Source organism: Carcharhinus amblyrhynchos, chromosome 11 (assembly GCF_965287045.1).
Source record: "Carcharhinus amblyrhynchos chromosome 11, sCarAmb.v2.hapA, whole genome shotgun sequence".
NCBI classification, from domain to species: domain Eukaryota; kingdom Metazoa; phylum Chordata; class Chondrichthyes; order Carcharhiniformes; family Carcharhinidae; genus Carcharhinus; species Carcharhinus amblyrhynchos.
In genome coordinates this window covers 65,900,320-65,915,911 of record NC_137334.1, presented here as the reverse complement: position 1 = coordinate 65,915,911, position 15,592 = coordinate 65,900,320, and the positions used below count along the sequence as shown (strand labels likewise).

Below are 15,592 nucleotides of genomic sequence, written 5' to 3'. Positions count from 1 at the left end.
ATATAGTAGAGGACCCTAATGGCACTCCATTAGTTACAGCTTGCCAACCTTAAAATTTATCCCTACTCTCTGCTTCCTGTTAACTATCCGGTCATCTACCCATACTAATATGTCACCTTCTACACCATGAGCTCTTATTTTGTGAAATAACCTTTGATATCGTACCATATCAAATTCCTTTTGGAAATCCAAGTACGCCACATCCAGAGGTTCCCCTTTAACCAGGCTGCTTGTTACTTCCTCACATAACTTTAATAAATTAATCAAATATGATTTCCTTTTTACAAAACCATGTCGCCTCTTGTATTACGATATTCTACATGTTACCTCCTTAATAACAGATGCAAGCATTTTTCCTATTACAGATGTTAAGCTAACTGGCCTATAGCTTCTTGCTTTCTGTCTCCCTCCTTTCTTGAATGCAAGAGTCACACTGAAATTTCCTAATCTGCTGGGATCTTTCCAGAATCTGGGGAATCTAGGAAGATCAAAACCAATACCTTTAGTATCTCTGCAGCACTTCACTTAAGATCATGAAATGCAGGCTATGAGGTGGGTACAATTTTGTCTTTTAAAAAACGTTTAGACAGTTACATGGGTAAAATGGGTATAGAGGGATATGGGCCAAATGCAGGCAACTGGGACTAGCTTAGGGGTTAAAAAAAGGGGCTGCAGGTACAAGTTGGGCCAGAGGGCCTGTTTCGATGCTGTAAATCTCTGTGACTTGTTTCTCTTTCATTCTAATAGATTTCCCATGGGGATTAAAATTAAGGTCTGGGAGTTTTAGTTTCAGACCAAGATATTACATAAAATATCACATAGTATTTGCAGCACAGAAGCAGACAATTTGGCCCTCTCCTCCCATTCTTCACTTAACCACATCACAATATCCTTTGATTCCTTTCTCCTTGACATGCTTATCGAGTATCCCGTTAAATGCATCTAATGATTTGTCTCAACCACACCACGTAGTGGTGAAGTGAGTTTCACATTCTAACCACTCTCGTTAAAAATGTTTCTCAAATTCCCTGTTTGATTTAGTAGAGAGTGTGAAATATTCATGACCCCTTTTCTGGTCTTTCTCACAAATAGAAATATATTCCCTACATTTACCCTATCAAACCCTTTAACATCAAAATGAGGGGGAGCAGATTTAGGACTGAGTTGAGGAGGAACTTTTTCACCCAAGGGTTGTGAATCTGTGGAATTCCCAGCCCAGTGAAGCAGTTGAGGCTACTTTCATTGAATGTTTTAAAGGCAAAGATAGATAGATTTTGAACAATAAAAGAATTAAGGGTTATGGCGAGTGGCCTGGTAAGTGCAGCTGAGTCCATGAACAAGATCAGCCATGATCGTGTTGAATGGCGGAACAGGCTTGGGTGAGTGGGTGGGTGGGGGGGAGGGGATGGCCTACTCCTGCCACTTCTTATGAAAAGATTAGGTATTATTCTAGTAAAACTTTTAATTTGATCTTCTCCAGTGCCTTTATATCTTTTTTATAATACAGGGAGCAGAACCATTCACAACATTCCTATGTAATCTCATTTAACATAGCTCCTCTGATTTGTGATTCTGTTCATCTAGAAATAGGTCATGGTGCTATATTTGCTTTTTTAATAGCCCTAATAACCTACTTTACTACTTCTTGCATTCAGTGTATTTATACCCTCAGATCCCCATGTCTTTGCACTTGTACACATGTGCACTATAACAAAAGATGCTGCTGTAATTTCCTCAATTTCTTCCATGTTAAAAAATGGGATCAATCAGCAATCTGGGTGAGAGTTGTACCCAACATTGTATGGTTCTTTGAAATGCAGATATGGGGGGAATTCTCGTGTCCCAACCACCAAGGGAATAATGGGCAGCGGGTTGGTGGTGGTGGTGTGGAAACCATGCAAAGGTCCATTGACCTCAGGCAAGATTCTCCGGTTTTGGGTTGGGTGAGCACAGACAGAGAATTCCATCCATGGTCACATAAGTAAAAATCTACTATGATCAGGTAGTGTAAAAGGAAGCAATGTTGCTTTTCCTTTATACTAAAAAAAACCTGAGGAAACCTTCTGCAAAGTTAGACAATTTCAGACAGTAAGCAATAAGGCCTCAAAAATGGAAGGTCTAATGAATTGTTAAAAGTGTATTCATATGTTCCTACAGTACTAACAACTGAAGACATTTTTTTTATTCATTCAAGGGATGTGGGTTTCATATATTGCCCATCCCCAATTATCCTTGAGAAGGTAGTGGTGAGCTGCCTTCTTGAATCGCTCAGGTCCATTTGGCATAGGCACACCCACAGTGCCATTAGAGAAGGAGTTCCAGGATCTTGACCCAGCGACAGTGAAGGAATGGCGATATATTTGTTCCAAACTCTCATCTGAATGAAAACTTTGACATATGAATTAACAATATACACGCATGGAAACCTATAACACTGAATACTCACCAAGGAATCATTTACACTACTGTCAGTAGTGCAAGTTGCAAGATAGCTTTCAGCATCTGCAAACTTGAAAGATTAAAAAGTTAATAAGGAAGTACCAGGAAACAGCAAACCATATTGGAAAAGTTGTCTTTAATTGCTACAAATTTTAGCAGATTAATCAAACATTCCAGTATAAGCATTGTTTGGATATAATATTTACTGAAAACCACAAATTATTCAAACTTAACATAAACTAAGACATGCACATCTACACTTAAATAAATCTGTAATGACCGTAGACTGAAAAGATACAATTTCATAATGGTAATAAATTGTAATTCAAAGTTTTTGAAAGACCCATTACATTTTATACTCCCATACTTCAAAGGCCTACTTACCAATGCAACATGTCTTCCATTGGTACATTGTTCCCGCCAGGGCTTCCAAACAAGAAATCCAATGAGGTAAAGTACAAACATAGATGTTTTGGCAAATGTACTAAAGAAGGGTTTCTCATACTTCTTAAATATATACTGAAAAGAAGAAAAAGGTTTTAAAACTTAAAAATGCAATAAGTAGTTTTTTTGGTTGGACGTCACTGTCCAAACACATCTCAAAGAGCACACTATACAAAAATGCTGAATGCTTAAAACACAAAATATATCCTGTATACAGGAATAAAGTGGTTATGAGAGTTAAAAGTGAAACATGGGAAAATATAAAACTTCTTAATTTCTGAAGCATGTAATCAATATTCACTTTGGTTTGCTGTGAGAGGGCATGGGATCCAAGGGCCTTTGGCCTTGTGGATCCAGAACTGGCTTGCCTGCAGAAGGCAGAGAGTGGTTGTGGATGGGTCTTTTTCTGAATGGAGGTCAGTCACCAGTGGAGTGCCCCAGGGATCTGTTCTAGGACCCTTGCTGTTTGTCATTTTCATAAATGACCTGGATGAGGAAGTGGAGGGATGGGTAAGTAAGTTCGCTGATGACACGAAGGTCAGTGGTGTTGTGGATGGTCTGGAAGGATGTCAAAAGTTGCAGCAGGACATAAATAGGATGCAGGACTGGGCGGAGAAGTGGCAGATGGACTTCAACGCGGATAAATGCGTAGTCGTCCATTTTGGCAGAACCAACGGGATGAACGAGTACACTATCAAGGACAGGAATCTTAGTAGCGTTGAAGAGCAGGAGGATCTTGGGGTCCGGGTCCACAGGACTCTTAAATCGGCCTCGCAGGTGGAAGAGGTGGTCAAGAAGGCGTATGGTGTACTGGCCTTCATTAATCGAGGGATTGAGTTTAGGAGTCGGGAGGTAATGCTGCAACTTTATAAGACCCTTGTCAGGCCTCATTTGGAGTACTGTGCGCAGTTCTGGTCGCCTCACTATAGGAAAGACGTAGAAGCTATTGAAAGGGTACAGAGGAGATTTACAAGGATGTTGCCTGGACTGGGAGGCATGCCTTATGAAGTTAGGTTGAGGGAGCTGGGTCTCTTTTCCCTGGAGAGACGAAGGTTGAGAGGCGACCTGATAGAGGTTTATAAAATGTTGAGAGGAATGGATAGGGTGGATTCTCAGAGGCTATTTCCCCGGGTTGAAATGGCCGCTACGAGAGGACACAGATTTAAGGTGCGGGGAGGAAAGTACAGAAGTGATGATAGGGGTAAGTTTTTCACTCAGAGGGTGGTGAGTGAGTGGAATCGGCTGCCGTCAGTGGTGGTGGAGGCGAACTCGCTGGGGTCTTTTAAAAGACTTCTGGATGAGTATATGGGGTTTTATGGGATTGGGGGTTATAGATAGGTGTTGATGTGATCGGCGCAACTCGTGGGCCGAAGGGCCTGTTTGTGCTGTAGTGTTCTATGTTCTATATGTTCTCCGTCTCATGATTTCACACAGTGCGGTGACATGAAACCAAAAACAATAGATACATTCTAAATAACTATGAGGGCCATAGTTATTAAAATTATGAAGGACTTTGATAAAATGGAAAAACTGTTTCTACTTGTGGATAAGTCCAAAACAAGGTCACACAGGTCGAACATAAGCACTAAAAGATCAAATTGAATGTCGGATGAATTTCTTTATACTCCAGCCACTCGAATATGGAAAGCAGTGCTATATAGAGTGGTTGTAACTCTTTCATCATCCAGGGAGCTCAGGTTTCACGGGAATGCACCCTAAATGTATCTTCCTCTTTTAAGGCCATTGGTTATTGTTTTGCCTGTCTTTCTTTGATACTAGATCTATTCTCAACTCAATTAAATTGGCCCTCCTGCATTTAAATATTTATACTCAGATTGCCCCCTTGTCCTGTTCCATCATGAATCTAAACATTATGATATTACGATCATTGTTCCCCAAGTGTTAACCTGCTGACACTTTATCCAGTTGATCCACCTCATTCCCCAGAACAGATTTAATGATACCTCCTCTTTTGTTGGGCAGAAACGTATGGGACAATCTTACCAGTCAATAAGCATGGCGAGTCAATAAGATTGAGCGAGAGGCGAAAAGTTGGGTTCGCACCCAGTTTGTCACCTCACAATGATGCCAGCACTGATTTGCCAGCGAAATCCACCCTATGCCCTTATTCATTACATAACTTAAATATAATTAATGAGACCCAGATGCTATCTTCCAGGCTCACTTGCCTTTACATGTATGCCTGTCAAGGTTCTCACCAGTGAAGATCACGTATGGTGCCCACCAATGGGAACCTGACGTGATGGCCTCGCCAGTGGGTGGGACTGGAGCAGGGCCAGGAAGTGTCCCAGGCAGTGCCAACTAGCACCCTGGCAATGCCAAACATGATGTAGGGAGGCGGAAGGAGGGAACAGTGCACGTGGGGGATGTGATTGGCCAGGGTGGCTATCAGTGTGGGGGAGGGGGAAATGGTGGTGACAGGAGATCTCCCAGTGTACCTCACCCCCGACTGGCAAGAATCACATCGTGGCTCTTTTTTTCCTAAGTGCATACAATTATAACTGGGAGCTCACCCAAAAAGAAACTGCCATCATTCTTTCCCATTTTCACGCTCGGGGAGTTTGAGAGGTGAAGTGTGGGTGAAGGAAGTGAGATAAGCCTTCACATTCATCTACCTGCTGAACTGTGTCTAAGTCTCTGCAAACTGAGAGAGAGAGAGAGATAGACGAGGAAATATTTTTTAACCTGGTCACTTGAGCCTGCATCTACACCTTGATCCTGCCTGACATTCGCCTCAGCCAGAAGAAAATCTGTCTGCCAGCACTGAGGCAGGATGCTATGTTGGGAAAGCTCCTGACTCCAAATGTTCACCTCCCATGATGAGACTCCTGCCCTGAAGTTCACATCTCATTCAAAGTATGGCAATGGATAGCAATGGTTGGAAAATGCAAATGAAATGATTCTGCAAATGACGTTCACTGAAACTTCAATAATGTAGAATAAATACTCCAAAGAGCTTTACGACTGCTCAGGTAACTTTTCTGGTCATGAATCTTTCAGTCTATCTTGTGCAGTGAACCATTCTTAAATGGGCAAAAACCTCCAAAATAATGAATTTAAGAAAACATCAGTTTTGCAGAAGGCAATATAAGGCTACAGTACTCACTGAGGTAAGCTCAGATGATACAACCCAGATGATATCGACAATCAACAGAATAATAATTCCAAGGATCATACGCCGTCGCTGAGGAGAACTGCTCTGCGAGCTCATTCGATTCATGATAAACAGCCACACCATTTGTAATCTTTTGAAAATAAATCATTTTACAGTAAATACCAAATATTTATTTGATCTGACTTTGAACTCTCTCTAATCTCACTTTTGTTTGCTCTTTTACTGTAGAATTTTGTCTTTGTTCATTTGATTTGTTTCTCTGCTGTAACCCACATAAACCCACAACCCCAATATGTGTCTGTTTCCATTATTTCACTTTGTCACTTATCTGTTTGAATTTTCCTTCTTGGATTGATCACTCCCTCTTCTCCTGACATTTCCCTGCTTCTCTGGTTTTCATGTTGTCATGATTGTTTTCAGTTCCTTTCTGTTGGTCTCATATCTCCCTTATCACCTGATTTTTCCTCTCTCCCATATTGCTCCCATTCCCACTCTCACCTTTCCCCATCCACCTTTATAATTTATCTTCTTTATCCTTGCTTTCTTTATGCTTCCGCTCACCCTTTCCCATTTCTTCCTACATTTGTACTTTTATTGGCAATTTGGGCATACAGGATTACTTCCCCGTATGAGAAAAATGAGAGGTCTTAATATTTTTTGCAATATCATTGTTAATGTATCATACACTAGGAAAAAGCTCATGTGTGACAGTATGGGTGTAACTGGTTTGGTTAAGCTGTCCATAGTTAGCAAAGTTCAAATATCAATAAAGGATGTAAAGGCAAGTGGTTGAAATATTAATGAACAGGGGGCCAGAGAACCAGCTTGACCAGGAATTTACATCTGATAGGTAGGAAAAGTGATTTTAAAGTTGTTGTTGGATTTCAAAGGGAACATACAATTGTGAGGTCATAAGGCAAAATAGTAAGTTTACTTTATAAATACAGTCTTCACAAAGTAATACAAAAAGGGTTGATCGATTCTGGGAAAAGGAGCTTCTCAAAGGATTTAGAAATAATAAAGTGGGAGGTTAAAGGGAAAAATCATATTTAAAATGAAACTGAAGGCTGTGTGTGTGGCTGAGAGATCTTGACTAAGACAGTGTGCACTGAAGCCAGACCAAACAGCAGTTTTGCGGCCATTCTCAGAAAGAGGAGAGTCTGTGTGAGATTCCTCCAGTGCAGTAGAGCATTGTGTGGTAATGTTATGAAAAGTTCGCAGATGAGAAAATCTATAATGACTGCTGCCATCAAAAGAGGGTTTGAGGTTATTTAACCCAACATATTTTAGGAAATGTCTGTAACGTACTGCTAATTGTGTAAAGATGTTCTTGTGTCCTTAAATGTTTTGTTTCTCAATTTTTAATAAGTGTCAAAATTTAAATTTAAAATCATCACAAGTGGTCTGGAGTTGACATATCTTGATTCAGATAACTTCTCACAATATATAAGTTACAAACTGATATGGCAGCTTGTTCCACATTTCCCTTTGGGATTCGGGCAACATGGAGTATACCATCTCCCGTGCCATAACATTTGACTTACAGATCTACCAATCGTGGTTGAAGGAACTAAAGTACATGTTCTTTCAGGTCATGCTACAAATGGAGCATTATTTCTAGGAGAAAGTGGTCTGCAAACAGGGACATAGACTGTGAGAAGGGCATACAAGTAGGCCTCTTTCAACATTGATGGCCACTTCAAAACAGCCTATGAACAGAAGTAGGTAATCTAGCCTCTCAAGCGCAATTCAATGAACATGGTTGATATACAACCTAATTCCACATACTCTGTTTTGTCCCATATCCCATAAAGCCTTTGGCTCACAAAACTCTATCAAGCATAATTTTAAAATTAACAATTGATGTAGTATCAATTGCCAATTTTGTGAGTTCCAAACTTTCACAACACATTGTATGTTTCATTCCATCATGGGATGTGGGCATCATTGGCTGGGCCAGCACTTTTGGCCCTCCCCTATTTGTATGTAGAGGTGTTTCCTAATTTCACTCTTGAAAGGTCTGGCTTTTTATTTGCATTATGAAACCTAGTTCTAGACTCCCCAATTAGTGGAAGTGGTTCTCATCATCTACCCTATCAGTTCCTAACATCTTGAAGACTACAAATTGTCTCACTCTTTAACTTTAAATTTTTTACAGAACAACCCTAGATTGTGTACTCTCTCTCCGTAATACAATCCTTGGAGTTAGTCTATCATTCTAGCAATTTGGTTTAAAACTCTCGGGTGGAAACTAGCCAGTTCTGGGAGTTTTGCATTCTGTAGCCATTAATTTCTCCATTACTAATATCTTGCTTACATTAATTTTATACATTCACATTAATTAATGGAAAAAAGTAACATTGGCAAACATCAACCGATGGAAATTGAGAATTATCCTTCAGAATCCTAGACTGCATAATGGCTTTCATGTTTGAGTCTGCATTTCAAAGATAATTAATTCTATATAGAGTTCTGCAAGCCTCTCATCTGTTGTCTGTGTGTCCTCCTTGTTTCATCAGCAGGAACTCTTCAAAATACAGCTAACGAAAATATAGCAAAACTTAGTCCGACTTATAAATCAAAGAAAAGGTTTAATAAAGAAACATCATTACTTCAAACTTGGGGCCTCGCCCTGGGCCACTCCAAGTTCCCCACAATTCTACATTGTTCTTTATTTATAGTGAATCACTATAGTGACTATTTCATCACTCTAATTGCTTCCATGGTTTACTGGGTCAGCTGACCCTTTCATCTTGTTCCCATCAGTTACATAACATCCAATACAAAGTTGTCACTGGTTACATTCTAACAATCCTTCTACTCTGTGGTTGTTGGGAGTGCTTTCACCCGGTTCTGCTTGCATTTCTTTATTGGCGCAAAGCAATTTTGGATGTGCACTGGTGCAAAATTAGTAACATGGTGTGGCAGTGATACTGGTTATCTTGCTCCTGACAACTCTATAGGCAATAATGTGAAATCACTTCTGCAGCTGATCCTCAGATTAAATCACCACCAGTCAGCTCTCTCCCTCAAAGCCCAAGGTCATCTGGCACTATAGTGACTTCACACTTTTACAGATTTTGCATTGCAGTGTGTGCAGTAAAACTGCAGTTGGGTGCAACTTCAATGTGTTCCTAGAACATACATTATTTTTAATGTTAGTTGAGACCTAAAGCTAAGACCTACATATTGATGAGCTCCCTTGTTGATAGATAAGAGTGACACAGAAGCTGTAGTGTGACCTGAGTGCAATATTAATACAAGTGCTTATTACTTATTTCTTTTTAACTATAAAAGTCAGGCCAGCTATGCATTATATATGGCATCGAGGACAATATTAATGAAACAATAGGGAATATGAAGACGAGACAAGAGGTCACTCTTTACTCTTGGAGAATCTTTTTGAAGCGTTTTCTGGGTTGGTCGGTACCTTATACCGTATTAACTTACGTATGGAATAGCTAAATGATTATCACTCAAGGTGAAATAACAGCTGTCGAATTATATGGCATCTTTTATGTTGTCTAACTGTTTTAATCAGTGTACAAACTTAATGACTAAACAGCTTGTTTCAGCAATTATATTTATTTAGTACATTAATCATCTTAAGTCCCCTCCTGGTTTCAAAAAGCTTCAATGGAAAAATAGTCGAAACAAGCTAGAAGGAGAAAATGTGCAGCGTTATGGAGAAAGGACGAGGGAGTGGAGCTAATTGGAGAGCTCTTTCACAGAGTTTATATTGGAATGATGGGATGCATGGCCTCCAACTATGCTGTGGTATTCCATAATTGCATGTGTTCTGGGGAAGTATAGTTTGCAGGCTTTCACAGCATACAGTAGTGAGTTCCTTGAATTCTTGCAGAGGAAGGTATCCAATTATTCTGTGACCTCATAATTCAAGCTTTCCACTGTTATCGTTAATGCTATTTAAAAAAAAGCCAGCCACTTAAAGCTTGAAATTTCAAAGCTGATACAACTGTCCGCTACATTTTCATACCTATTAATTGCAGTGGTTTAAGGACAGGACGAGTCAGCTGCTAAATATCACAACTATACTCCAGCAGCAAACTATCCACAAACAAATCCAAAGGAAATCTGAAAGTAATTTAGAATCACTGTCTCTTTAGGATTAAAAAAAACTTGTTGCAGAAAATATTAAACAAAAATAGCAATACCCATGCAAATTTTTGTTGTTTTTTGGATGTGAATGTTGTTGGCAAGGTCATCATTTATTGTCTGTCCCTAATGCCCTTGAGGAGGTGGTGGTGAGCCACATTCTTGAACTGCTGCAGCTCATGTGGTGTTGGTACACCAACAAATGTTACTAGGGAGACAGTTTCAGGTTTTTGACCCAATGATATCAATATGTTTCGAGTAGGTAAAAAATATAAATATTTTTGTTTAGGTGTACCTCAAATACTTTTTCATAAAGCCAGCTCCTTGAGTCTAAATGAAGATATTTTATTCTTTCAGTCTCTTGTCCTCACCATATCAAATCTTACTTGTGTTTCACCTACATTAAACAAACATAAGTTAGTTAAAACCAAACTGGTTTACAATACTATAGAGATGTTAACTTCAGCTGAGACTTGCAGTGACAGTAAACTATAACCCTGACAGAGTAGATTTTGATGTCTGAAGCATATTACTCCAAAGGTCCTCGGAGCAGTAACTCAGACAGTATTTTACACATAAGAAACATATTCTACCAAAATATTCAAAAAGTATCTACATCATTGTTAATAACTGGAAAATTTCCTAGAACACACGTTTTTTGAACCATATTAAGCATCTGATATATGCAAACACTACTTTAATCAAATGATAAACATAAGGAATGGAAAAGTTTAAAAACTGAGAAACAGGATGCCCAAAAAAGGGAGCATGAAATATACTAATGATCAACATAAAATGGAAGTAACAAAAGCCATTGTTATAAAAGCTGTTAAGTGATGGGATTATTCAAAAAAAACAGGGATAAAGGGAACTTTGAAAATCCTTCATAAATCTTTCATCTCAATATTTACAAATTAAGGTGAAACAATGGCTCTAGACTTGTGTTTGGAGGGTGTGGAAAAGCTTTGTTATATTTAAGAGACCGCATTTAACAAAGAGTCACTGGCATTACAAATAGAATTGTTGCCAACCTGGATCTTCTATGAACCCCAACATAATGAGACCAATTTGGCAAGATTAGTCATATTTTTCAAAGACTATTCGGAGATGAGAATTTTGCCAATAAAATGACAATATGTTCCCTTTTGAAGATTGTTTCGTACCAAAGCTGAGGAAGTTTGAAATGTTGCACATTAAAATTGTGAGTCAGACCTTTCTACAACAACTCAAGTAACTCACTGCTCCAAACTGCATATCTTCAAAACTGAGCTGTGCTATGTTCTCAGATAGAATCATGGAATGATACAGCATGAAGAAGGCCATTTGTCCATCTTGCTATGCTGACTTTTAGAAAGAGTTAGCCAGTTAACCCCAATCAATTGCCCTTTCCCTATAACACTCAAAATTCTCAGAACAGAAGATAATCCGTGAATCTTTTCAAACTGTCTCTAATGCCCTTGAGGAGGCGGTGGTGAGCCACATTCTTGAACTGCTGCAGCTCATGTGGCGTTGGTACACCAACAAATGTTGCTAGGGAGAGAGTTTCAGGTTTTTGACCCAGCGATATCAATATAGTTGTTTCCAGTAGGTAATTTGTTTTACTTCAGCTAAGGGTCCACTTTCAGAAATTAAGGAATATTTGTAATTTACGGGTTAATCACAGTCACTCTGCATGGATTTTTAAAGGGCATCGCCAATAGTTTGACTAACTTTATTTAACTTTTGGAAAAATCACAAGGGACTATATACAACACTTACTGCAAAGGATATTGATGAATCTCCCCCGGAGTGTCCACTCACCTGCTATTGGCCCAATTCCACTCCTGCCTATTCTGGAATCAATAGGACAGCCTACTTCACTCCTGGTGTCCAGCTCTCCCTGCTTTCCTTTGTGCTCCCCATCCATACGCAGCTGCGATAGTACATGGAACAATCAACATGCATGAAAAATCAGAATTCCCAAAAAGACAAACATGGAGTATGAATATGGGTGATTGATTGATTTTCGAGTATTTTATCTGTAAAGTTGGGGAACAGAGTTCTTTCTAGAGATGAGTCATTTTATGAACAGGTATATACATTGAAAGTTTCCTTGAATTTTGTTGTACCGCTACACTTCCGAATAAAAAAAAATCAGATTAAGCACCAACAAAATTTTTGAAGTTATTTAGTCTTTAAGTTTACCAATAAAACACAATCAAATTCAAGTTTATAAAAGATATTAATTGTCAGAACCAGGCCTCTACCAAAGTCTAATTAACTTTAATGTTCAATAGCAAAAAACTTTTTATAACATAAAATTTACGTTCAATAGCAAAAAACACTCTTACTTAAATTTGTTTTCTTAGACTATAGAGCTACATCTAAATCAGAAAATAAATTGTTTTTGCAATGCATAATCCAAACATTTGTTTCCCAATTCATTAAATTCTAGATGTATCCCAGAAAATTAAAAGAGCCTCACCTTGTTGAAAGCGTAAAATAAGATTCCAATTGTATGATCGTTCATTTTTGAGACCTAGATTCAAATCTAATGCAGACTAATGAGATAAAAGTTTCAGCTGCTTGCTGGCTAAGAGGGGGCCCTGTAAAATGAGCCTGAGTAGCCTCAGTATAGTTCTACGTGGAACTGGACCTACTGCATAAAACTAGCCTTACTTTAGAACTCATTTGAAAATTCACTCGGAGAGGCCACAGGATGTGAAAAATGGAGAAGTGCCACATGGATGCAGTTAGGGCTGCTCTTTTGAGATTGGGGCTGAGGCACAATGTTGGGGCTTTTCTTATGAATCCAGATGTACTATTCCTGACCAGAGAGCATTTTAACCTGATCTGAAAGGGTAAGGGTTCCATTTCATTTCTCACCTTTCTGAACACAAAAGTATTTTAACTATTGATTTTGTATACACATGGAGAATTTAGCTTTCACGAATCTGGTATTATTAGAATACTTAACAGCTTAGATAAAGGAGAATAAGATGAAGTTGTTCCATTTCAACAAAAGTGCAAACAATATACCAAACACATGAATTGGGAAAATAGTGAATAAAAAATATACATTTTGTGCATTTTTATAATGCTATTACTTTATAATTCGCCCTTAAGTAGCAAATAATCTTGTAGTTTAATTGGAGGAAAATACCTTCATGTAGTGATGAAATATTCAAAGGCTGTCACAGGTGTGATGGCACAGTGGTCAGCATTGCTGCCTCACAGTGCCCAGGGCCCGGATTCAATTCCGGGCTTGAGTCACTGTCTACATGGAGTTTGCACATTCTCCCCACCTCTGCCTGGGATTCCTCTAGGTGTTCTGGTTTGCTCCCATGCTCCAAAGATATGCAGGTTAAGTTGATTGGCCATGCTAAATTGCCCCTTAGTGACAGGAGGACTAGCAGGATAAATACGTGGGGTTACACGGATAGGACCTGGGTCGGATTGTTGTTACTGTAGATTCGATGGGCCAAATGGCCTACTTCTGCACTGTAAGGAATCTATTATTCTACTCTACCAAGTACTGCCTTATTTAGAATAAGATACTGCACAATGGTCATTGGTTACTGGCTAACATGAGTCATAATCAACATGTTTTTAACAAACATCATGTGTGGTCCAATCCTTTGAAGAAACAACTTACATTTATCACGGGGAACCTCCAACCTACAGGGGGTTACAAAATAAAAAAAGGTAAAGGAACAGAAGATAAACCGTCTTAAATCAAGTTCTTACAACCTAAAGTTGTGACAATTAGGATTAATTTTGCATCAGGTATTTAGGAATGACATTTTTTACAAATAGGTTAAAATTATTAATGCACATTATTTTAAGATACATAGATTCACACTCAATTTGGCAGAAGACTGTTAGCTTTGCTAAACAAGCAAACACAGCCATTTGTTAGCTAAGCAACTTAATATTTGACAATGAGCATTTTCTAAACAACACAACAATGATTACAAAAGCTCACAAAACACTAGATGGAGGATATGCAGAAATGATTGCTCTTCCTGCAACTGAACTTCTTTTTAACCGACTGCGAAGTAACTGAGGTCATTTTGGCTGCCCTACCTTCTCAGCTTATGCAGATTGCAAGAATCAATAATGTAAAGTTCACCATTTTGACTGTGGACTGGATTGTATTTAGCAATAGGTAAAACTGTGTTACTGTAGTTCTAGTTAGTATTTTGTTTTTGAAGAAATCCAACTTGAGGTTTTGAAATTTTATGATAAGACCTTATGATTTCTGCTGATGTATGTCTTCTGAACTTTAACACACTCAAATTATGAGAAAATATGTGTAGGTTGCAAATATCCCATGCCATTTTCAAAATAGGTGGCAGCTACCGGAATTGGTCTAACACCAAAAAAAGGTAGTTATTAAGCGTTTCAACATAAATCTCCATTGCTTATTTGTTCAAACATCCTGATCAGCACAATTTTGAATTCTCAAATAGAAAAAAATCAGATTCAAAAACTGGAATTCATATGTTTCAACTTTTAAGTTAAAACTGTGATCAGAAATGGGATCAAGTTGGATTTGATAATTTTTTGCCAAGTGAACTATCTGAAGCCTCAGGACGACTGGACCATATAACCTAAGCTCACATTTCAATGGTGCATTGTTAGAGGTGTTGTCATTTGGATGACATATTCAAAGGTCTTTTGGTGAGATGAATGTACATGACACTATTTCAAGAACAAAGAGTTTTCCCAACATCACAGCCAACATTAATTTCACAACTAAAATAGAAAAACTAAATAATTCATAAATTTGCTGTTAGTGAGACCTTGCTGTGAACTGAATGGCTTTCAAAAATCACTTGGATAATACATAAGAACATAAGAAATAGGAGCAGGAGTAGGCCATCTGGCCCTTCGAGCCTGCCCCACCATTCAATAAGATCATGGCTGATCTGTCGTGGCTCAGTTCCACATTCCCGCCCTCTCCCCATAACCCTTAATCCCCTCTCTTATCAAAAACCCATCAACCCGCGTCTTAAAAATATTTAGCGAGGTAGCCTCCACCACTTCAATGGGCAGAGAATTCCAGAGATTCACCACCCTTTGAGTGAAGAAGTTCTTCCTCAACTCCATTCTAAACCGCGCCCCCTTTATCTTGAGGCTGTGCCCCCTAGTCCTACTGTCCTTTCTGAGCGGGAAGAGTCTCTCCACCTCTATCCTATCCATCCCATTCATCATCTTATACGTCTCAATGAGATCTCCCCTCATTCTTCGAAACTCTAACGAGTACAAGCCTAGTTTATTCAGCCTCTCCTCATAGCTCAACCCCCTCAATTCCGGCATCAGCCTAGTAAACCTCCTCTGCACTCCCTCCAAGGCCAAAATATCCTTGCGTAAGTAATAGTGGGGACTAGATATTAAAAGTTAAAAAATCTGGATTAATTTTAACATAAGAATATAGATAATAGATACAGTACTTTATAGAGCTACAATATGGCA

At 38.8% G+C, this 15,592-nt stretch overlaps 1 protein-coding gene across 6 annotated transcripts in view; it reads right to left on the bottom strand.

Moving 5' to 3' along the window:
• The window catches only part of LOC145350242 (solute carrier family 35 member F5-like), an 87,910-nt gene that overhangs the window by 69,492 nt on the left and 2,826 nt on the right, over positions 1-15,592 (bottom strand). For 5 of the 6 annotated variants that reach the window (XM_080199304.1, XM_080199309.1, XM_080199308.1 and 2 more), the window contains exons 2-7: positions 13,770-13,792; positions 11,936-12,047; positions 10,431-10,532; positions 6,011-6,149; positions 2,824-2,958; positions 2,447-2,509 (exon numbers count right to left, since the gene is read on the bottom strand). In XM_080199304.1, coding sequence (XP_080055430.1) covers positions 2,447-2,509; positions 2,824-2,958; positions 6,011-6,149; positions 10,431-10,447 — 354 coding nt within the window. In that variant the 5' untranslated portion in view covers positions 10,448-10,532; positions 11,936-12,047; positions 13,770-13,792. The remainder of the gene's footprint in view (positions 1-2,446; positions 2,510-2,823; positions 2,959-6,010; positions 6,150-10,430; positions 10,533-11,935; positions 12,048-13,769; positions 13,793-15,592) is intronic. The other variant, XM_080199307.1, reaches the window with a different exon arrangement.